This window comes from Corvus kubaryi, unplaced genomic scaffold (genome assembly GCF_017639235.1).
Source record: "Corvus kubaryi isolate FWS band 111438036 unplaced genomic scaffold, C.kubaryi_AGA036_p1.0 78, whole genome shotgun sequence".
NCBI lineage: Eukaryota > Metazoa > Chordata > Aves > Passeriformes > Corvidae > Corvus > Corvus kubaryi.
In genome coordinates this window covers 10175034-10199505 of record NW_024582065.1, presented here as the reverse complement: position 1 = coordinate 10199505, position 24472 = coordinate 10175034, and the positions used below count along the sequence as shown (strand labels likewise).

Here is a 24472-nt window from a genome sequence, read left to right as displayed (position 1 = left end):
TAAAGGCCATGCTCAGATTCCATCATAAGCCAAACGCTGAATGCCAAAGTCAAAAGGCAAAACTGTGTCGGTCCCACTGGTGGGGAACCACACTGAGGTGGCAGCCACCTCTTCAAAACCACAAAGTTACTTTTATCACAGTCACAACAGATCATGGAAATGGCTTCTTAATTAAACCCCCTGTGACAGAAGTTCTCTGGGGGCTAAGTTCTGGTTTCATTTTTTTAGCTATACCCTGTAAGAAAACAGTAACTTACCGTCAGATACAAAAGGCCCAAAACACTTGGCTCTTGATAGCAAACACAACCAAGAAGGCATGTTCCCATTCCAGTTAGCATCAGAAGTCCAAGCTGGGCTGCAAAGGGGAGCACCAGAAATAAGCAGTTCCTACATTTCTTTAAAGTAAAACATTATCTAGTCTTTTCCTCAGCAGAGGTGGTTCAAATGGCAGGGGAGACCGCTGGAGCGATGAGACAGCTTTTCCAAAGCTCAGGCTAATTGAACGCATCACTGATGAATAAACACATATTTTTTTCAGGCAGGCATTTGTCACAGTTAGGAAATTCTCACTCTTCTGCCAGGCTCCAGCTTGGCAGCATCCACGGGAATCGTTCCAGCCAGAGTCCCCTTCTCAGCAGTGCCAAGATGCAAACCTGCTGCTGCTGCCTTGCCCTGGCAGTCGTGGTGCTCCACAGCCCTGCCTGCTGAGGGGCCGGGCAGAGTCAGGCACCCGCGCTGGAGGCGGCAGCTCTGGCTGACTCGGCCGCAGCCCCTTCACCATCCCCTCCTGTGCAGGGCACACCATCCTCCCAGCAAGACAGATCTCAGGAAGACCTTGAAGAGCCTCTGCACTCCCCCAAGCCAACAGGCAGTCGGTGCTTTTTTTTTAACAAAACAGTATTTTAAATTCTGTATCCTATTTTTTCACTGCAGATGTAATTCGAGATTTGCTGGTGCAGCAGTGGCTGCAGCAGACCCAGTGAGGTGAGCCCAGGCCCAGCCCCACTGCTCACATACTCTGGCAGCAGCACGGGATGGGGCTTCCCTCCATGGAATCAGGGAAAGGCGCCCACTGTCACTTCCAGCTGTGTTGGGACTGACTGGTGAGAGCGTGAGGTACTCGCACCCATGCCTACCTTGGTGCTCAGGGTGGTCTCTGAGGCATCTTCTCACTGCGATTCCTGCCTGGGAATAAAGCCATCCTCCAGCCCCGCAGGGCCTCTGGTACCTAAAGCCCTGCACTGAGCTTGGGTATGGACATGGTCTCTGACAACACACAACACCAGCGTGCACCTAAGCACTACAGGACTGGTGTCTGCTGTTTCTCACGTATTAAGCTTTAGACCAAATAGACTCAGAGTTTGTTTCTCCAACTTGGGCTCCACAGCCTACACTGTTCTCCTGGTGCTTGTGCACGTGTTCAGTACATAATTCTGGCCTACTTCTTCACAAACCTGGATGCCAGACTCACACACCTCTTTGGCCCAGCAGTGATGCTGAGGGATGCTTTGCCCTGGATGCGGTGCAGGTTCAAATCCCTGTGCCAGGGCTAGGTCCCAGAGCTCCTGTCCACAGGGTGGGTGCTGCCCCACCGGGTCTTCTCCACTCCTCCCAAGGCAGGAGCACCGAGATCAACTGGCTGGGACTGGACAGAGCCAACATGGCCAGTGGTCAGTGCCTAGATGTTTAGCAGACCTACTGCTGAGTTAGGATCCTGAATGATTTCTCCTCCTCCTCCATCAGTGTTTTTCTTTCCTTGTTCCAGACCCTGTCCTCCTTCCAGGAAATCTCTGTCTATATCAGAAAAGACAATGGGACATGCCATTATTGTTGGACTCTTGTCCAAAAACTCTCGCTCTTCTCAGACAGCCCTCCATGGGCCACTGTCAGGGCTGGCAGCACACACAGCCCAGCCCCACCACCACTGCTCTGGGTGCCCCTGCCAACACCCATGGGGCAGAGCAGTAACCCACTTCCCAGTGGGAAATTAAAATCCCACCCTGCTCATCAGAGTTACCTAACACAATAAGTACCATGATTCTTCCACAGTAAATCCTAAAAATGTAATCCTGTGAGATGTGACAACATTATACAAGGAAAAAGAGCTGCAGAGAAGACCCCAGCCCAGAGGCTGTTAGGGGCATTTTCTCATCATCATCAGAGACCTCATGATCTGAAACATCTGCATTGTCTTACACTGGTCATCAAGACCCACTGTCCCTCTGAACTCCAAATGTTTCCCTTCTCTGCTGCTTGATGCCTCCCTGGGTCACAGGCCGTTGCTCACAAATCATTTCAGCCTTCAGAGGGGGCTGAGAGTAAGGCAGGGAGGCTCTGAAATTCAATCCCCAAAGGGTTTTTTGTTTGGTTTTTTTTGGTCCAAACAAATGTTATTTTTCTTTCAATGAGAATGCTGTAGAATCAAGTACTGCTAATGCAGGAACACCAGCCCAAACTCACTGTGGATGAATGTTTTTTCCCTGTTTAGTGATCCTTTTGCTCAGAGAAAGGCAGGACATGTCAAGGAAAGCAAGAGGAGCTGTTGTGTATAGCATCAGGGCACACAGTGAGGTTTGGTTCTCTCTGGAAGATGCAGAACATGCTGTATTTCCTACACCTTTCTGCAACAGACGTGTTTGGTGTTAGGGTAGGACACCCCAAACTGGCACCACAGCTGGCAGAGCTCCGAGGGGAGTGGTAAACAGCCCTCAAGTTCAAACCCACAATACTCACAGGATCTCAGATGCTTTCTGAAGTCCTCTTCTCTGTCATACACACAGCTTCATACCACACTGCTTCTGCTTGTATTTAACACTTCAGGTGTGTTACACACTCCTGTATTTCGGTAAGGCTTTTGCCAATGTTTTGATGCCCTTTACAGTTTTACTGAACCTTCTCCCCAAGCTCACCCGGATGTCACACTGTCTGCTCAATCCACCTATCAGTTAATTGACCTGAGAAGTTTACATACATTTATGGACTCCTGTACCAGCCTCATGGATTTCCAGGGTACATAATTCTGTGTTCAGCTGAGCACCTCCAGCCCTGTCTGTGCTGCAGAAGCCACAGCAAACTGACACCAGATTGCACTCCCAAGATCCCAGCAGAGCTGGCTGTTCAAAGCAAACATGCTCTGCTGCAGGAAAGCCGCAGCCTTGCAGGTTCCTTTGCGTGCTGTTTTTTTAAAATAGGATCCTGTGTATGCTCCCTTTTGCACTTCATGTTGGCAGCCGCTGGTGCTTACAGTGGAAAAACAAACGCAGGCAAAGCAGCAGCGAATGGCTCCGCACGCCCCAGACATGAGAACCTTCCCATCCCGGGTCCTGGGGCAGCCTGGTCCTAAGAAGACATGGGAAGAAATTGTGTGTCCCAGGGATAAGCACGCCTGGGACAGGCTCCAGCCTGCAGGAACCCCAGGCAGGTCGCTCTGCAAAGGACTTTGATATCTGCTGAAGCAAAATGCCACAAGAGATGAAGCATCTGCCCAGGATGGGATGTGAGCACCCACCGGGGAGCACTGGGTCGCCAGGAACCGGGGAGGGGGACAGGGAGGAAAAAGGGGAATTCCTGAGGGATGATTTCTTAAAACATTTAATTAGCACTGACTTTTTACATCTAAAATTACTTTAAAAATGCACATAGAGATGAAAAATACAGAGGAGCTGGACACGCCTTCTCAAATGAGGACTGGTGAATAGTGCTGACAGAACCAGCTTGTAGCAGATGAGGTGAAGGAAGTTTGATGCAGTTTCTCTGCCAGTGGTGCCAGTCTGGATGAAAAGAAAAAAAATCTTAAAACTTTCCCATTCCATTGCTTTTGATTACAGCTTGAAAAAATACTTGATGCAAGGAAAAAAGTAATTAATTAGACTATGCCCCAGAATGCAGCATTCTTTCAAAATTTCCCAGACTTCTGTTTCAAAAATTACAGCAACCAGTATAAACTTCACAAATCCACTGAGGAGGCAACTCTTCAAATACCTGTGGTTTCCCACATTTTCCAAGGAAAACAAAAAGATATATAGTTTCTCATGTTAAATCTGAGGGGCTAAACTTTGAAAGATGTACTTGCCCACCTGCTGCACATGTATTAGTTCTAGCTGAAGAGAAGTCAATAAAAATGGAGAAAGAAGAATTTGGAGAGCTGGTTAAGGTAATAAGATTTGTTTCAGAGCATCTGATCTTTAGACTAACAGACTTCCAAACAGTTGGACAAGTAAATAAAGCACCACAGGGAACCACTATTTGCAATAGGTTACCGCAGGGATACGCACAAAGGAATTCCTACAACTAAGAAAGGGCTGGAGCTATGAAACTTATAATAGCAGCACTGGGATCGATTGCTGACTTCTACAACATTGATCCTATGCTTCTGAAAAGATAGGGGGTTTAGTTCCACTTACTCTTTTGCTTGGGTGCAAAGTCTGAAGAAGCTCAGTGAGACATTTCACTACATGATCTTACAGACGCAACACAAAAGGAAGTATTTTCTTTAAAGGACTTACGTTCTTCAGAGAAATAAAACCAGAATATAAACAAAATCAGATAGCCTGTAAATCATCCTACCATCTCTCTGGGATTTTCCTGCCCTGCAGACACAGCTTCCCCCAGGCAGCAGCTGTCCAGCGTGTGCATCGTGCGGGGCAGTGGTGGGCAGGACACGCGAGCCCTGGGACCAGAAGCGGGGCTGCAGTGCTGCAGGCAGAAGCACAGCACAGCCGGCGAACAAAGCGTCCCATGTCCCATGTCCATCCAGCACCAAGGGGGTGGAGGTGACACTGTTGTAAGATGCCATCTGATCAGAACTTCTTTTCTGTGCCTGACATGAATAAGGGGATTAGGACGGCAAGTTTCCGTGAGCTCACTCTATTGGACAAAAGGCCCCGAGGTTTAGTGTCACACTGCCTGATAAAAGTACAGGAGGCTGTCAATCACAGGCTCCTAGGTACTTGTGTCGGTGACATAATCTTATTAGAAGATAAACCAGTGAAATCCTTTTCATGATGAAAAGTTACATTTAATTGCTCCTTGGCTTTTCTACTCTTTCTCTTATTCATTTGTCCATTTAACTCTCTTAATGTTTGCTATTACAAGAATATAACAGCATTCAGATGCCAGCCATCCCCACCACAGCCACGCTTTAAATACATGAACAACCGAGGGTGCTGAGGGATGGTGGCGTCTGGGCAGGAACAGCACCAGTTGTGATCTTTTAAACAGAAGGTCAAAAGAGTTACTGAATTAATTAGCATGAGTGCTCACGCACAGGGATAAAGCTAAATGTTTTGTCACTTGATTTAATACCAAAGAAAGCTGACAAAAAGACTAAAACATGGTAAAGCTCAGTCTCTGTACAACAAAAGGACTTTTAGTATCCTCTTACAGGAGCAAATCCATATTAGTCTCAGTAATGTGACTATTTCACTTTCAGATTGCTTCTTTTCAGCTTCACAAACAGGCAGCTGATGCTGAGAGCATGAATCACCTGAGAATGAATCAGGAGAAACTTCACGGAGCCAGGAGGGGCAGTTTGGGGAGCATTAGTGTCTGTACCCCCTGTGTGCCCTCCGCAGCATCTGGGACCCCCCATGCTACACTGTGGGCTCGGCCAGAGCTCAGGGTCAGCCTGCATCACACAGGCCAGGGGGACCAGAGGAGCCCTGGCAGCACGGCACTCCCCCGCCCGAGGAAGGCTTGAGAGGACACACGCAAGGTCTGCACAGGACTCACTTCTAGGAGAGAGGAGGAGGGCAGGACAGGACAGGACAGACCTCAAACCCTGGTACAGAGGAGGAGGCTACACTGCCACTGTCCCTGGACACTCTGCAGCTGGGTCACTTGCATGGCTGTGCAGCCACTGCATGGGCCTACACATGTGTATCTGCCCTGGACAACAGGCAGGAACCGATGGATGTGAAGTTCCACCTGAACATGAGAAGAATTTCCTTACTGCAGGGGTGACCGCACACTGGAACAGATTGTCCAGACTATGTGGGGTCTCCCTCACTGAAGATATTCCAGAACTATCTGGATGCAATCCTGTACCATGTGCTCTGGGATGACCCTGCTCGAGCAGGGAGGCTGGAGCAGGTGACCCACCAGGATCCCTTCCTGCCTTACCCGTCTTGTGATTCTGTGAACAGCCAAACCCTTGCTGGTACAGGAGAGAACTGCTCAGGTTACTGTGCCCCAGACTGCCCCAGAAAATGCCCCTGGGAAGTAAATGATCACTTACCACACCGCTTGGGCACCTGAAGGCCCCCAGTTCTTCGGCCAGTTGTGTGTGTAACTTTGCCCCGTAAATTGCTCTTGAGAAGATTGAGTAAAATTAGCCAACTTCTAACAGCACAAGCCAGAAGCTTTGATTCTCAAAATATAGATTTTTAAACATCATATAGTTGTTACAATTAATAAACTACAAACATATTCTCAGCAAACAACTAGTGCCATTTGGTGCTATGGAGTCCCACTAAAATAAGCTTCACATAAAGCACCTGAGTGTCCATGTTATCCAAATAATTTAGCTCCACAAAAGTGAAATGTTCAAAGAAAAAATGAATTCCATTCATTTTATACATACTGTTCTTCATTTTATCCAAGTGCCTGTCAAACTGAAAACAAACTAGCACTGGGAGCTGAAATGCTTTGAGAAATTAAATGTGTAACTCCCTCCCATAACTCAGATGATCTTAAAGAAAATAAGCCCTCCAGAATTCTAGAAAACCACATTTTCATTTAAGGACTAACAAAAAAATATCTGACAAATGCCTCAATACTTTGCTTGTTTAGTGGAAGTTCACATGAAAAATTGTAAGAGAAAGATCAGAGTGGCTGATGGCAGAACAAAAACAGCTAAAAAATGTGATTAGATGTTGGTTAAATCAGTGGTAGTGGTGATTCAGTGAAGAGACAATTGTTGCCTTACCGCGGTACTGGTCACATGTCACCGGCATGTCACAAACACTTTGCCAGTGGAAATCCAACTCCAGCTTTTGGCAGGGCAATTTCAAAACAGTGCAACATATTATAAATTAATTATCTTATTTACTATTTTCTCTCAAAACAACAGTTTCTATATCATGGATACTTGCAAAATCCTTTGCTACATTTTTGAATATTTAATCACATTTCATATCTGTCAGTTCTATATTCGACTCTAGAGACTCCGATTAGTACGCTGAAAGCCTGTCAAAAATATTTGCATACAGATTATCTGCTCAGCACCCAAATTCCTCTGACATTTTTTCTGAAATCAGCAGGAGACAGAACAAGTTCAGCCCCACTCAGCCCCTATTTCACGGCTGCAGGGTGACCCATGGAATCAAGCTCCTACAAACGAGCATTTCAAAGGTTTTGAAGCAGCGATGAGGGAAGAACGATGGGTGAGCTCTGTGCAGAAATTTATTTTTACTGATTGAACTTAAGCAAATCCAAGGAACAATTAGGAAGTGCTGTCAACTAAAGCCTGAAATCTAAGCAAGTCGCCATTCAAAGCACAGTAGGCCCTTATAAACAGTTAATCCACGCAGCTGCAGTAGTTAAAGCAAACACACTGCCCTTCACTGCGCCATCAATTACACCTTCCCAGAAAAAATTACACAAACTTTGCAGGATTTTTCAGAGAGAAGATGGATTCTTTTGGAGGCTTGAGGTCAAGGCTGGACTGTTTAAAGTATATTATTAACAAATAAACATTTATTGCAAAAAAACCCTATAGGCCTTTGGGGAGGAAAATTGTGTTATTTTTGGCATCAAATGACACAAGCCATTTATGACATGAATGGCTATCACCAACAGACTGATGAAATGGCAAATGTCTCCCACTTAACTTCCCTTGGCTTCCTGAATAAACTTTTTCAAACACTTTTTTCCTTCTGAAATGGCAATAAACTCCATGTAATTTTGGTTTTCTCTCTGTTATAGCTATTTCAAGATCTGTAGGTGGAAAGGGTTGAAGGTACTTCCAGATGGAAGCTGAAGACTCCCCAAAGACTGGTAAGGTGATGAAAATCACATTGTTGGGATCCGGGGCCATAGACTGCCCTTGTTTGTACGTATTCCTGCCTGAGTGACAATGTCCAATTAGCTTTTGGATGGTTGGGTGAAAAACCTGAGGTTTAATTGTGGCAATCAACAAATTGAATGTTATAACTCTTGTCACTGAATGTATCCGCTGTACGCTCAGACAAACCCCTGCCGAAGTATGAGCTGATTTTTTAAGAAAAAAGCCACAAATGGGACACACTTTGATTACTCAAGACAAACAGTGTTCGAGGGACATGAATGAAGCCAAGAAAGCACACTTGCCTTGGGCCTGTTTTCCAGCCTTTCTGTAGGACACAGCAGCTGAGCGAGCTCCACTGCTGCTGGCGCTCAGTCCTGGCACCCTGGGCCAGCTGTGGAGTGCAGTGGGACCATAGACCATCCTGCACTGGCTTTGCCATGAAGGATGCTGCATCACCCAGCCCTCCTGTCCCCTCTTGCTGCTTCTCTCTGTGGGGAACAGCAGCAGGATGGGGAGGACGCTGCACTGGGCAAGGCTGCACTCCCTGTAATTGCTCTGGAATCCCTGGGGATTCTCCCACATAAAATTAATGCAGGCGCCATCATGACTAATTTATTCTACACTCACAAAACCATGCTGGGAACTAGCCCCAGCATGGGCTGCGAGGCCGGGGAAGCAAGATTGAAGGAGCTGCTGGGAGCTGCATACCCCAGAGCAGTGCCGGCTCCCTGCAGCTCAGGACACCCCCACAGAAGTTCATGGACCCCACAAAGGTCATGCATGCTCCTGCAGCCTGAGTGCAAGACATGAAGGAAGCTGCCGCTGAAATACAAACTCTGCCTCCTCCGTGGAACTTTGTTCCACAGCAGCTCTGGCCAGGAGCAGCCAGGGCGCAGCGGGAATCCCTGGCAGTAGGATCCGCCTGTGCCTCCATTACCAACGTAGCTGTCAGTGTTATTAACACTTTCTGCTCCCATCAGCTGAATCACTTGTTTGTTGCAGCTCCAACCACTGAGCCTGGCAGGTTCAAACCAATAATGCCGTGCAGAGATAGCATCGCTGCAACATTACACTGCCATTTCTTCCCTCAAATTGTTTTATTCCATTTGTATCTTTGCACGATTTGCACACTTAATAATAACCAGCCTCACTGCTGGCGCTAACATTCATGTCGGGCCCCACCACACTTTCTGTATCGACTCCAGAGTGAGTGGGACCTGACCCTACAGGATCAAACTCCATAGGGGAAACTTTTCTTATCACCAGATGAAGCCCACGCCAAGATCCAACTGTGAAGACAACGCATGATGTTAAACTGCGACTTCCACTTAGGTGGGGGGAAGATAGAAGGCAGCGGGTGAAAAGCTTAGGCCTGTGAAAAGCCACATCCCCAAAAACTGCAGTGAGCAGCTCCACTGAGCTCTCACTAGATGCTTGCTGTCAGGTAAACTGACCTTGCATGACACTGCAAGCTGCTGCACGCCGGGGCAATTGGCTTCGCTGGCACTACTGGGAGCAGGGATTTGCTGGCTCAAACCCCCACCCGGGGCCTGTTGAGTGGCAGCATCAGCACCTCTGCACAGGGAATGTCCCTGCCTGCTGACAGCTGCTGGAGAATGTACTGCCAGCCCCACAAGCTCCTGTACCCGCTGCTCACGCTGCTCGTCGAGGAGGGCTCCAGAGGGATGACGGGTACTGACTCAAGCTTCCATGTACACACAAACATTCATGGAACAGGTATTTAGTCTGCAAACCACGATTATTAACAGTGGGGTGGAGGAGGGGGGAGGATCAGCTCTTCCTCTTCTGGAAAGTCAGAAATGCTGGAAGACCAGCAGACCCACCTGTACAGGTAACCTGCATGACCCCACCCCACACAGGCAGGGAGCTCCAGCTTGCTCCCCCATGGCAGCTGCCATCCATCCACCACAGCCCGTGGCTTTGGACCCTTGTGAACTACCAGCCACACCACCACAGCTCCAGTATCCTGAACACATCATTCAACTGGTGGGAAGGATATATGGTGCCCGGCCAGCTCCAGCCTGTGCAGCCACAGTGGAACCTGGGGAGCTGGCTCAACCCTTCCTCCCTCTGCCCTCTATCTTCCCCCCACAGCACCCAGTACACCTCTTCTGTGGCTCCTGACCATTCAAAAGGTTGGGACAAGGCTCATAAGTGGGTAGAGGGCCTGCTCCTGGCCACCGTCTGCCACAGACCCAAGGCACAGCAGAGGGACACAGCCAAGGTGCTCAAGATGGGTCACCACAGAGCGTCAGCTACCAAGAAAAATCTGCAGGAGATCCTGAATATTTAAGAACAGTGCTGGGGTTACCAGACTGTCACGTACAGCTGGACCACTGTACCAGGTATCCCCCTGGCACTGGTAGCTCACCTCTCCTGTGGTCATTTCAGTGTTTTGTTTTGAGGTTTTTGTTTTGGTTTCATTATTTCCTACAGTGATTTATTGTGATTTGCTAATAAACCTCTTTTTATGATACCAAATTAAACACTTGTCTCATTTGATATGCACTATCAAAGGAAACCTCAGCAAATGCACCTACATCCCCCTGAAACTAGATTAATGTTGTGACATGAGAGAAAAAAAACAGAGTAGAGAGAAGCCGGTTCCCTTGGGAAGGAAGGAACTGCGCTCTCAGGCAACAGAAAAACGCAAGCTGTTGTCAAGCTGGTTCTGTTAAAGGCCAGGATCTCACAGGTTGGATACAATTCTTCTGGGGGGTCGGTGTTTAAGAAGAACTTGGCCTTTCTCACTAACGAGCTTTGGCAGGTATTGTGCCACAGCCCGAGGGTCCAGTCCCACCGAGCTGCCGAGGACCTCGGCTCCAGTTGCGCAAGCAGAGCCGGGCACCCTGCCGAGCTCCTCTGCTGGGGAGTGGAAAGCTGTCCCCGTCCAACTGTCCCCATCCACAGGCTGCAACACACGTGCTCCCTCACTGACACACAAGGAATGCACCAGTGCCAGCCTGTAAAGAGCAGTGGTGCTTCTCTCAATCACAGCAATCCCTGGCTGTAACCAGAAATGCTTTAAAACGATATTCATAGTTTCTTCTGCAAATTCAAGCTTGCTTGCTCCCTATCATAATACTAACATGATGGAAGTAACAACTGAAAAAAAAAAATATTGATGTAGACGATTATTCTTTGTTTTGTTTTGTTTTGTTTTTGTCATCAGTGAATGGTGATTCAGGTTACACCAAGGAACAAGCGTGTGAAAGTAAACTTCCTAACAGCTACCGGGAGGATTTGGTCCTCAGCATGTGCACATAAATCCCATCAGCTCTTACTGGGAGAGTGCACGTGCACTCTTGTACATTATAAATAAAACACTGATTGCAGTAAAATCAAGAGCCAAATTCCCTCCTTTGATGAGTGAGGATGGCTCTCACTGAAGCCAATAGGAGTTGCGTGTTCACAAGTTCATGTCAATGTTCGCAGAGGAAAATTTTGTGCATATTAGAGAAAATAAAATGTTTTGGAAGCAAAGCAAATGACCTCCACAAGTGTTCTACCTGCCTGTTACAGGAGAATCAGAGCACAAACTCTTATCAAGTCCCAAAGAAATGCGCTATACCTTGTTTATGCTGATATCAAGAGAATTTAATCAATCTGTGCTACAGCAGTTCTGCTGTATCTGTGAGGAAGATCACTGTAAAATTTCAAACCCGAGAAAACAAGGAACTGAAATTAGTCATATTAACAATTCCTTTACTGTAATACAATCTCAGAAAAGTCTACTTGTTCTCTGCCCACAGGCAAATAGTTTTTGAAAGGTAAAACCCCCATTCTGTGAGAGTGAGGTGATGAGCCATGCACAGGTGGGCTGGGCCGGGCTGCTGGGGTCCCGGTGCAGCAGACCCTGGGTGCCACTGGCAATGCTGACCTCAACATTACACCCTTCAGATGCTTAATGGCGACTGCAAATACTTCATCGTGAGGATTTTGCTTCAATATAATTTGCATTAGAACTGCGTAAAATGCCACACATGGTGTTTCTACTTCCGAGGTGTATTCAGCACACGAAAAAGGGCCATGGCAGCACACCTATTAGGGGTACGAGCTGGTCATATAAAAGGAGAAAACAGTTACCAGTAATTCGTTTTTTAACAACCAGAGTCTATTTTGCAAAATGGCTGTTTTGAGAGCAGCCTGTTGAGGCCCAGGCGCAGGAGCCCTTGCCCCCCCAGCCTGCTCCTGGCAGTGCTGCTGGTGCCAGGGGCTGTCTCTGGGCTCAGGCCTGCAGCTCTCACGGTGTGGCCAGAGCAACTGCAGGTATGCCGAAGAGCAAAGCAAGGGTAAGACAGTATTTCATTTAAGAAGTATAAGTCTAGCTAAAGCAAGTCCAGGAATGTAAACGTAAGGTTGATATGTAAAAATTATTTAAAAAAATAAAGAAAAGGAAAAATTAAAGTATCTGCCTCAATTTTATATTGAATTTAAAGAGGCTTCTAAAACGAGTGAATAATTTGCCTGAACAAGGCGCTGAAGATTCACATCTATACTGGCATGCATGTTAGAAACACTAACACTGCATTTCAAACAAAAAGTCAGGCTCATTTTACCTTATGAGTATTTCCATTTTTTCCTCTTTTATGCTTTCTCCTCTCAGACTCGGAAGTCTAGCTTGGCTTTCAACATTTATTTTAAGTTAGATGTGAAGCTGTTAATGTATTTTTTTCACTTAGTTACTAATGGAGAAAAGTGATGTCTCCTTCCCCAGTGCTGTTAAGGCTCCCAGTGCTGCAAAACGAAGTTATCTCCCTGTTACATTTTATAAAATACCGTAACTCAGAAAACACCTCTGCTTTCTAAATAAATTCTAATACTTATTTTGTCAAAAAGATCAGTTTTCAGTCATAGCTTTGGCTATACCAAACCACAACTACACAGTCCGCAAGGTGGCTACTCAATAAAAATTTCCTGCCCACTTCATTTAGTTATTTCAATTCACCTGGAGAAAGGAAAATTCTGTTCCTAATTGCACCCACTTATCTCCAGACTCCTCTAGTTCCCTCCTTTGGCTGCTGCAGACTCATCTGTTGGGGCTCACAACACACTGTTACTTATAGTTAATCTTGTCCTTTGTTCCAAAACAAATGTGGAAATTTTATATTCTGCAATGAACAAGAAACTGTCATTTCATTATGAGTCAATCTTTGCCTTGTGAGTAATGTAATCATCCCAAATCATGCCAAAACCCCTTCCTACCACACCAAACCATCCCAGAGCAATACCTGGTTTGTTTACCTTTACTGGAGATTGCTGATCAAGTCACTTCACCGTTTTATTTATTTATTTGCTTGGTTCTTACCTCTCTTGAGCATTAACATGACTTATTATGTGGGAAAAAAAAATCTGTAGGCAAAGAGAATATTCTTTCCCTGGTTTTTGCAACTCCATCATTTGCCCTTGTACACCTTCTACAGAGGACACAGCAACGGCCTTTTTCCATCTTGCTGGGGTTTAAAATCCACAGCCTTCCTCTGACTCTGCGTTTTATGCAACTTGTGGCATGGTCCAAGCTGGCCCGAGAAGTGTAAAGTCCTCTTCTAATTTTGTCATGAAATGCTGCTGTTATATTTACACTCCACATTCTCCCCAAAGTGCCACAAGCTCCGCGGAGCGCGGGGGAGCTCCGCGCACGGCAGGCGGGCACGGACTCTGCTCTCAGCCTGGCACTGACAACAAACACGAAGTGTTCACTGAGCCCTCTCTCTTGCCCCGAAATCGCCCCGCTGAGCCACGCCAGCAGCCACCCGTGGGTGCTCGGGGTGCGCTGTGGGGCGGGGGTCCCTGTGCCCGCGCAGCCCCAGCGCGGCCGCTGGCGCGGTGGCTCCGGTGAGCGTTCCATTACAGCCGGGAGGGCCCCAGTCGTTCCTCGAACGCTGAAACCTCCCAAACCTCCCGCTGGCCTCCACACCGAGCACGCAGGGGGCTCAAGTCTCCTCTAATCAATCCCTTTATCTGCTGCACTCGCCATTCCAGAAGAAAGAGACATTAAATAAAATTAAATCAACTCCTGTTACTGCAAGAAATAGCAGATTTAGTATAAATCCAAATTTTGTCTGGAATGAAAAATAAAAATCACAGCTGCGTTAGGAAAAGCATACTCCTTTCTCTCCCGAATATTTATGCCCAGATATCTGACCAAAAGAAGCAACCGCTGGCTAAATCTGCACACCCCCCCCCACACTACTTTCAGGTTCACCAGAGCAGTGAGCACTTTAGAAGATACCAGGCTTTACAGGCTGCTCCAAAACGGAGGGAAGTGACAGGGGTGTGTGTTTACCATTGAAATACACTAATAACATAATTATTAGTTTATTAAGTTTAAAAAGAGACATTACAATCCAGCTGTTTTATCGTGATATACTATTGATAGTTGGAAAGGGCATGTATGCCTTTGAGCTACCTCAAAAGTTTAGACCAGAAAATAACAGACTCAGTTTCTAAAGAGAATGCAAAATATTCCTGTTTGTTATAACAAGTGAAGAAATTTTTGCAATGCATTTCACATCTCCGATTATTTTTTTTTTTTTTCTCAGGGTAGTAGTAAAACATTATAAATTACCCTCCTGTTAATTTAATTGCATATTGCCTATATCGCACAAAGATCTTCCCTATCGTTTCCTGCCACGGATCAGTGCAAACCGTGTCTTTCCATTGCAATTATTTTGTCCAACGTTACAGTGATCGCAGCAGCAAACCAAGATGTCTCCCCAAATCCTCAAAACACATTCCATCCCAGATCCCCGCCAGCACTCAGGCAGCCCAGCCCCGACCCAGCGGGTGGCCCGCGGCCAGCGCTGCCGAGGTGCCGCCGGGGCCAGCGCCGCTGCCACCCGCAGGGCCGGAGCCCCGCCGGCACGGGGGACCCGCGGGGGCCCGGCCCCAGCACGGCCACTCTGCTGACGTCACCGGCTGAAATAACAGCCACATTTCCTCAGCGCTCCCGCTTCGGGGACTGCTTCGAGATGCCACAAAAGTCTGATCGTACCGAGGGGTTTTTTTATGGGGCTGATGAGACCGACGGTGCGGGGCTGGTGGGATTTTCAGGAAAAAAAAAAAATGCCAGAGTATTTCAGTGACTTTGAAAAGCATTTTTAGTGGATGACATAACTTTAATCATTACTCCATGTCCTGGGGATGTGCTTGGGCTACTCCTGTCTCTAAGTTTCATCTGGTTTCTGTGTTGTTTCCTTGTGACCCGCGCACAAGAACCAGTGCCCGCCCAGCACAAGGCAAGAGCAGCTGGAGGGACCCCCCGATCCACACGGTTCTGCTGAGCTCACAGTGCTGCACGACTGCACCCACGAGCGGAACAGCTCCTCCGTTAAAAATAAAACAGGAAAACTGGAAACACATCAAATCCTGCCGTTGGCACATTGCTATTGTCCACCGTGCCTGCAGCAGAATCCGGGAGCTTTGGTCCCTCCTGCACCCGGCTCCTACCACATTCCACAGCCCGCGCTCTGCGAGAAATAACAGTCACAAAACCAAGAGACACTGACGGGAAGCTTTCGTTATATTTTGAATCTAAAATGCAACTGAACTGGGAAACATCAGCCTCAGCGTTACGCTCGCGTGAAAGCATTCCCAAAATCTGGAGAGGGGAAGGCTTCCCCACAGCACCGAGGCTTCATGGGGTTTTCTTTCCTTCCTGCGAGGGACGTGTTGCTCCGTGCTGACTGCAAAGCAAAACCAACCCCAGTCACCGACAAGAAAGGACTCAAAGATGAAGAACAGAAATACATGGTGGGTCCTTTTTAATAGCATCCAGAAGTGATGCTAAAACAATACCTGACACATCTAAAAGAACAAAAGCCTGAATATTTCTCTTTCTCACCCTAAACAAAACTTAGAATGCACTAATGAAAAATTATGAAATAGCAACTGTGGGTGTTTGCTATCTGGTGCCTTGAATAAAAACCTCTTTTACAGCCTTTATTTCCAAAACTAAAACAGGAATACAGATCTTTCTCTAAATTATATGCATAGGTTATATATGAAATACATATCCTGGAACAGTTATTTTTCATAACATATCTTTTTTTACTATCAGAAATAACTAGGGCAATCATTATATAACACTGGGCAGTGAGAGAAAAACAAACCAGAAAAGCGCAATCACACAAAAAAAGGAAATACACAAATGGAAAAGAAATGTAGTATTTACAAATACTAGCATTTTGTAGCAGAAAGCACTGCTATGAGTAATACAATAAGTAAATTCATTTAAGCAAAGAACCAAAATACAACTACCACAAGCCTTCTATTTTTGAAAAAACATTCATTCTGAAGGTTTCAGCTTGTCAGAAAGAAAAGTTCTTTTAAAGAAAAAAAAACACAGTGTAAGTGTAAGGTTCCAAAAGCGCAGCAATCTGGCAAAGTTCTAATTAAAATCAAAGTGTTTCTGCTTGACTTGTGCTTGCGAAAGCCAGCCTTCCCTGGTGCCACTGCTCTAGGTTTTTTCTCCTTAAAAACCTTGCCATCAAATGCACCTGACCCTCAAAATCCTAAATTTTAGCAAAGTAAGCACTTTGCATTAACTCAAAACATCAGGATGTACTCATGCAAGAACGTGCTAAATTTCTTCTTTAAAAAGAGACCAAAATACATGCCCATCTTATCCCACTGACACACTGATGATATTTTTGTGATAAATTACATTTATCAGGCACCTCTGACTACTTCAAACTGGGCTTGGGCCACTAATCCACCTCCCCCAGGACTTGCTGTAACATTCCAAGCATAGGGGTAGCTTCACACAGCCAACATTTTTCTTAGAAAAATAAAAAGAAAAAAAGAAAAAGAAAAACTGTTTCCACCCTTCCCCCTAATGTGAAATGCCCTCATCCAAGGATGGGCAGCAATCATTCCTGACCTAGGGAAAGGTGTAAGGTCTGATATCTGACCCATCAGAAGCTTGCTTTCATTAGAAAGATGAGACACCATTTTCCCAAAGATATATACACAGCACTTGATTATAGTCCTGGGAGTTCTGGAGAAATCTGACCTTTAAAATTACATTACTACGTACCGAAAAATCTATTTAAGGCAAATTTCAGGAACTGAGATATTTAAGTAAACTTTATTCTCCCTTTTTAAATTATTTTTCCCAGTTATCTGTAAATAGGACTCAGGATAACAAAAAGCATCTGATATTACTGATCCCTGTCTTCCTCCGTACCGATTCCACTCCATCTCACTACCCCAAGGCATGCTCACTGAGCACACAGGCATTTCCCATCCCAGGGTTCCAGCATCGGCTATGTCCTCTTACTGTAGTCGCCTCGCACAGCTCGCTCACGGCTTCACTCCCCACAGTCTGATGAATAAAACTGACCCTCCGTACTGCACAGCCCAGGGCCACTTGCACGGATAGACAGCTATTTTTATCCTCTAGCTACCATAAACGAATATTTCTCCAGCTCTGAAAGGACACACAATCCGTGTCAGCAGAGTTTCACACGTTTGCTCTTTTGGGCTAATAAAATCTCAGAGAAAACAAATTTTGATTTACCGTGTCTCCCCTCCCCTTCCCGTGAGCCGCTGCCGCTGTCAGTCCTCAGGGGCACACACAGCAGGGCACCATGTCATGTCACACTAGGTGCTGGGATTCAACAAAGGCCAACATGTTGATATCTTTTTATTGCTCGGCAGCCTGGATACCCCATTTTCCCCCTCTACAATTGGACGCTTTTGGTAATACGGGAAGTTCTGAAGCAGTAACAATTCTGTTTTTAGTCAGAAAAGTATTTTTGTTTTACAAAGCAATAGTGTCTGATCTTGCTTTTTAGGTCACTAAGTACAATTCTTTATTTTACAGGAACTAAAGTTGGGAACTTAGAGGGTACATTTATTTGCAACTAATGTAAATATTTACATTGCCAAATAAAGCTTTTTAAGGTAGCTTGAAGACTATTCTACATTCTTTACTAATTAACAAAAATACGTAAGGCGTTACTACCTACAGAAAAAGAAGTTTCATCGATCTACAACTACAGCTACCCCAGGGTGGTTTATTTTGTGTAGAAATGAAAGGCAAAGCCCATGGATGGGGTTCCTGCAGCGGGCACGAGAAAATCCTAAAGGTACCACAGCCCCAGCCCCACGAAGGCAGGATGGCAGCAGCCCACAGGCAAGCCTTGGGTTATTCCCATGCACAGTGCCCGGGCCATGGAGGACTCTCTGGGAGCTAGCGAGGGCTGCAGCATGAAATAACATGTTTTGTTGTAATTCCTAAACAGGGGGACATTTATCTCGGCCATTTATACAAGAGTTATAACCCTCACAATATTTATACTCAGCATGTCATGTTAGCATTTACTACCCGTTTCCATGGAGATGGATTTTCATGCTGTAGCTATGAAATGCACATTGTTGCCACTAAGCCACTTCAGGCCTTTCTGGATGCCTGCTGAATGCCTGACAAAAGTTGATGCAAACCAATAGTTGTTGTTCTTTGTTTGTTGTCAGACTTCTAGCAGAGCCATATTATGTCCTAGTGATTGAAATGCCCATGTTCGCCCCCCTCCCGGCACAAAAAGGATCCTCAATTTAGGTGACAAGCATGAAGTGGGCTTCTGCAGGGGAGGGCGGCCCGGCGCGGGGCCGGGCTCCGTCCCTGCGCGGGGCCGCGACGCGGCGGGGGCCGCTCCCGACAGCGCCTGACATTTGGGGATAAAGCCGGAATAAGAGAGAGCGCAGGCAACGCCGGGGCGGGGGCCGTGGCCAAGCTCAGCGCCGGGCTTCTCCCTCCGCTGCGCCAGCCCCTCGGCAGGGCCCCGCCGCGTCCCCTGCGCGCCCGACGGCCGCTCCACCGGGCCGGCCCGCAGCAGCGCACCGAGCCCCGGCCCGCCGCCGGGCTGTAGCATCGGCCGTTCTGCGGGCCGGGCGGCGCTGGGGCTGGCCTCGGGCCTCTCGGGGCGGCTCCGGGGCAGCGGGTGGCGGCGGGACGGGACTTGCGGCGGGCAGGAGAGTGCCGCGGGACGGCTCCGAGCGTGGCGCTGCCTGCGCAGCCCGAACCGGACCGGGCCGCCCCACTCGCCGTCCCCTCCGACGGCGCCGCAAGGTATCGGACCGCGGCGGGCCCGGGACGGGGGGGCAGCGCCCTGCCTGGGTCGGACGCCACGGCTCGCTGTCTTCGGTCCCGTTCGTGCCCGCCGCGCCGCCTACGCCGGGGTCCCCACTCGCCGTGGCCGCCACCCGTAGCCGCGAGCCCCGATGCCGAGCTGCCCCGCTCCGCCGGGCACGGGGTGCGGCCCGGTCGGGAACGCGCTCAGAGCCCGCCGCGCGCCCCGGGCCGGGCCGGGCCGCCCCGGCGGGACCCCCGCCGCCCCCCGCGCCCTTACTGTTGGTAGTCCTGCTTGCAGTAGAGCTTGCGGTCCCGGAAGTAGCAGCTGGTGGTGAGCGCCTGCTGGCACGCGGCGCACTGTAGGCACTCCTCATGCCAGGAGGACTCGTTCACCCGCATCAGGAACCGGTCCGAGATGGGCCGCTGGCAGCCCTCGCAGACGGCCTGGTGCTGGCACTCCGACCCTGCAACGGCAGACGGCGGCGTCAGGCGCCGGCCCTGGCCCCGACCCGGCCCCGCTCCCCAGACCCCGTCCCGGGCAATGCAGTCCGCCCGGCCCAGCCGGTCGGTAACACAGAGCTCGACGGCTGCTGCCGGCCCCGCGCACCGCACATGCCGGCAAGACAGTCCCGCGCCCCGCGCCGGTCCGGAGCTGAGCGGCCATAGCCCGCATCAGACCGGCTGGGCCCCTCGGAGCGCAGCCCCGGGCACCGAGTGGTGCGCGGGGCCGCTGTCGGCGTAGCCGATAAGCGACCGGCAACTCACCCAGCAGCACTCCCAGCGTGGCCGGCCCCGAGCGCAGGGGGTGGTCTTCCATTTTAATGCCGTCCAGCATCTTGGCGCAGTCCGGTGGGCCCCGCGGGAAGCACCTCTCCAAGGACTCGGGACCCGTCGCGATGTCCATGAGCCGCGGGTCGGGCCGGCGCTCCGGGCGGCGGGGAGAGGCGCTGCCGGGCGGCGGGGCCAGCTCAGCCCCGCGTCGGGCCGGGCGCGGGGACACTCTGCGGCCGGGAGGAAGGAGTCGCTTTTATTTTTATCTGGGAGACATGAGGAGCGTTTCCTGCCCGGGCTTCCAGAGACGGGGGGCAGAGGCAGGAGCCGGCGCCGCCGCCCATGGGGCCGCCCCGCTACACGGGCGCGCACATGCCGCGCACACGGCGCCGGGCAGCCGCGGTGTCACCTGCTCGCCGGCAGCGCCGGACCCACGCCCTGCTTGGCGCGGAGGGCCCTCCCGGGGCGGGCCGTGCCGGGCGGAGCGCGGGCGCGGCGGGCCGGGCGGGGCACGGGGCTCCCGGCGCTCCCAGCCCCTGAGCCGTGCGGCGGCCCGAGGAGCCGCGCCGTTTAGAGCAGGGGCCGCGGCGGAGGAACACACCCCCCGGCGCCTCACCCCTCCTCAAACTTGCTGACATTTGAACTCCATTGGTGCACGGCGTATCGCTGCGCCGCGGTGATCCGTCTCCTCGACGTCAAATAGTGCCCTGGCCCCGCCGGGCCCCCGCGGCCCCTGAAGCGCGGCGGCGCCCGGGGCGGGCGGTTCCGCGCACCCCGGGGCGGCCGAGTGGCGTGGGCAGCGTGGGCCCGGGTCGCGCTCCCGCGGGTCGGGGAGGGGGAGAACGATCTTGGCTACCGAGGGTGGCGGATGAGCGGGGCCCCGGCTGCTCCGCTCCCCCGTCCGCGCCCCGCGCTGCTCCTGGCCCGACGGCGGCTCTTGGCTCCTGCCCTGTCCGGGGTAGGTAGCAGCGCGCGTCCAGCGCCGGGCCGCGGGCAGGTGGCGGCAGGACCCTCCCTCGGGGCGCCCGGGACCGGCCGGGACGCGGCTCCGTCCCGCGGACGGCGGAGGCGCGACTCGCCCTGGCGGGCACGCGGGACGGGGCACCGCGGTTTGCGCCGCGCACGCCCTTTTTTGAAGGCCGGCTCCGAACCGTCACGCCGAGGCTGCCAGCGGGAGAGCTCAGGCGGAGCAGCGGCCCGAGGGCTGCGGGTGCTTCTGCGGCGGCGGACCCCGTGCCCGCTCCCGCAGCAGCGCTGCCCGCTCGGGTCGTTCGCTAACGCTTTTGAACGCGCAGGGCTCGGTGCGGTGCGCGGCGCGTGCGTGTGCGGGACAGCCCTGTCCGAGCTCACCGCGCCGGGATTCCCTCTGAGGAAAAAAACCGACGGGAAAAGCGATCCCGCACGGAGCGCCGGACCCCGCGCCGCCGGCTCCCCTTTCGTGGTTTTTTTGTTTGTTCGTTTTTGTTTGTATCTTTGTTTGCTTTTTCCCCCCGATACCGTTGAAAAATCTAAACACGAGAAAATGAAAATCCAGAAAAGATTATTTGTGGAGATTCTTAATGGGACCCGTGATATGCCATGACCCTGCCGAAAGAAGGAGTATATTTTGTAATGCTCCCAAAATATTGATACTTAATAAGCAGGACGAGTGTTAACTTGAATTACTTAATGCTTCTATTTTGTGGGTCTTAAGACAAAACTTCTTTTTATACTGTTTTCGTATGGAAAAAAAAATTTGAAAGAAATTCGTCGCTGTGTTTTACTTAATTGTTCTTGAAAAGGTTTTCAGTAATAGAGCTTGTTTTTCTTCTAGACAGTAGAAATCTGAAAATCTTTGTCGTTAATGCTGAAAAAATAATATATGATTATTTAATTCTGAGATCAAGATAAAGGCTGCTAAGATTTCACAGTTCAGTCGGCGGCAAAAAAGCTGCTCGTTCACATTAATTTTTTATGTCCCTTTCCTATTTTCCCGTAAGGATTCGGAGTTCTCCATCACACAGGGCTTCCGTCAAATTATCTTCTACAATTGCGTGGAAAATTAAAGCCCTTGTTTCCTCAAGAGTTTTCATAAATTCTCGCTATAAAAGAACGGAAAAAAAAACTCTTCAAAACCCAACGAAAAGGCAGCGCTGAGCGGCGGGACCGGGAAGCAGAGCGAGAGCCCCTAGCCCTGCATCCGCAGCAGTAATTCCAGCTTTGTTCGTGGGCTTTTACTCGCAAATATCACACTAAAGGTTTGTTGCTTCTCTCCGTGTGTGTATACGAGCATTGCGCCGGGTAATTGTTATCCCCGCTCCTGCCCCGAAAACAATTCGATGAGGTGTTATATAGGTTTATATAATGCTTTTAACGAAAAACGAAATGCAATTAAAACACCCACGCGCAAAACCATCACAGAAATAAACCCAAACCAGACTAAGCAGCCCCACCTCCCAGCGGCTTCCTTCGAATTCTCCTTTTATTTGCAAGGCAAATCTCTTTGTTTTGAGTTAATTTTGAGAGTCGAACAAGAAATGCAACCGGTCCCAATCCTTCCCAAACGAGGCAGGAGGAAGGAAACCTCGGGAAAACTAACAACGGCCGAGCCCTCTGCACCGACTCCCCCACCGCCCGCCGGGACGCGCCGCCCCGTCCCCGCTCCTGGCCCGTTGGTCCCGCCCGGTGCACATGCACGCGGGTACCCGGCGCTGCGGGAGAGCAGCGAGACCCCCGTCGTGAGCGGGACAGAAACGAGCGTAACCCGGGAGGGCCACGGGCGTCTCGGCACGAGGGAAGGGGGGCTCCGGGCATTCTCCGCATAAGCGTGCGGTGCCGGCGGATGCGTGGGTGTCTGTGCAGTCTGTCTGTGCACATTCCCGGCTGCCTGGACGCGTATTTTCCCCAGTACTGACGGGCACCGCCCGCTTCCCTGCTGAGGTGGGCGCGACCAGTGGGTGCCCGGCGCTCCGCAGGCTGCGGTTTGGTGCGGGACGTGTGGTCCACTCGTGCGGCGAGTGCTGCCCCGCGAGGTGCGCGGCCGGATCCGCGCTAGCAGGGCTGCCCTCGGGCGGGGGGGCGGTGACGGCGCGGCCCGGCCGGGCTGACCTCGGCTCGGCCGGGCCCGGTGCCCGGTGCGGCGGGGCTCGGGCGCAGCCTGCCCCCTGCCGGCGCGCGGCGGCATGGCAGCGGCTCCGCGGCTGCGGGGTCAGCCGGGGCGAGCGGCGGGGCCAGGGAGAGCGGGGCACGGGGCAGCGGGGCAGAGCGGACCGGGTGCTGTGCAGCGCGGAGACGGCGGCGCTTCCCACCCCTGGATGGGCCGGACAGGCCTCCGGGCTCGCGGTGCGCGGCCGCCGGCCCCGGCTCTGCAGCACCACGGCAGCGGGGCGTGGGGGGAGCCACTAGGCAGCCGAGTGCCACCGGCTCACTGTGTCCTGTTGTTTTCCACCCACAGCCGGACTCCGCAACTCGCTGCCCTGCGGAGCCCCAGCCTTCCCCTCCCGCCAGTGGCCGACGCCGAAGCACCGGTGCACAGAAAAAGGCCCGTGGCGGGAGCGTTCGGGGAGCCGGGGCACCAGGCTGCCGGCACGGTGGACAGCTGCCTAGCTTCGGCACCGGCACGGAGACCGGCGGGCGCCCCCCGGGCGGCCTCGCTGCCGGTTGTCCACGGAGCTCCCTATGCTTCCCTCAACGGGCACTCCCCAGACAGGCTCTGCAAACCTGCAGCTCCGACCGAGCCCCCGGCGGCCGCGCCCGCCGCCCGGTGCCTCCACGTCGCCGTGCCTCTGCCCCCGGCCGCTTTCGTGCGGGGCAGTCCCACGGCCTGGCCGCGTTGGCTCGGTAGCCCTAGCGGAGCGGCCCCGGCCCGGGAGGAGCCACCGCCGGCGGCGCACGACGGTGGCTGATCCAGCCCGTGCTCCCCCCCTCGGAAGGATGGATGTGAACGAGCTACTAAGTGTAGTTACTAATAACAATAACAATAAATTTTTGGACTGTTGTTCAGTAATGCAAACAAATGTTTCGTGAACCACACGGAGTCTCCCCGTGCCTCGCAGAAGCCCCACAGGAACCGGCCCGTCTGACCACCGGCTGTTCCCCGGCCCAGGGAATGGACCCCCGGGCAGCCTCACGGAGCAGGTGACAGGGCCAGTCATCAGGGCCGGGGCCAGCTAGGGCGGCCGAAAGGGGAGGTGGTGCCGGCGGTATCCGGCAGAATGCGGTCGGAGGCCGCGCCGCATGAAAAGCGGCGAGCACCGAGCCGGTATTTTAATAAAGCAGGACGTCTTTGATATAGGCCGCTTGATGCTATCTATCTCTGCGCTGTGTTCCCGTCACGACAGTATTTGGGTAGGAAAATTGCTGAGCGAGGCGGGTCAGGCACGGCGTCAGGGCCGCGCCGAGAAGCCGGAAAGCCCCAGGGAGCGGCGGGGGCTGCGCAGCGCTGGGAGTCCTAACCCCTCCGCGGTGCGGTACCGCCGTGTGCCTTTTCGGGGGGCCCGGAGGAACGCGAGCCAATTTACCATGATTAAAGGCACGGGCGAGGAGGCGCCAGGCATTTGCATGCGCCTTCATCTTCCTTAAGTGGATTTTTGAGGGCAGCGCGGCAGACAAGCTCGGGCTCT

The 24472-nt window shown here is 51.3% G+C and overlaps 1 protein-coding gene and 1 long non-coding RNA gene across 3 annotated transcripts in view; one reads left to right on the top strand and one right to left on the bottom strand.

Annotated features, from left to right (window-relative positions):
• LMX1B (LIM homeobox transcription factor 1 beta) overlaps positions 1–20318 on the bottom strand; it is an 86029-nt gene extending 65711 nt beyond the window's left edge. Inside the window, exons 1-2 of the mRNA XM_042052369.1 lie at positions 19866–20318; positions 19378–19564 (exon numbers count right to left, since the gene is read on the bottom strand). Of these exons, the coding sequence (XP_041908303.1) occupies positions 19378–19564; positions 19866–20004 (326 nt within the window). The 5' untranslated portion in view covers positions 20005–20318. The remainder of the gene's footprint in view (positions 1–19377; positions 19565–19865) is intronic.
• Positions 20319–20382: 64 nt separating this feature from the next.
• Positions 20383–24144, top strand: LOC121676340. Of its 2 annotated transcripts, none has more exons than XR_006020432.1 (3): positions 20383–20829; positions 21851–22790; positions 23305–24144. It is a non-coding gene; the product is annotated as an uncharacterized LOC121676340 (long non-coding RNA). The 2 variants fall into 2 exon arrangements; XR_006020431.1 differs by having other exon boundaries at positions 20388–20829; positions 21851–22108.
• The last annotated feature ends 328 nt before the right edge of the window (positions 24145–24472 follow it).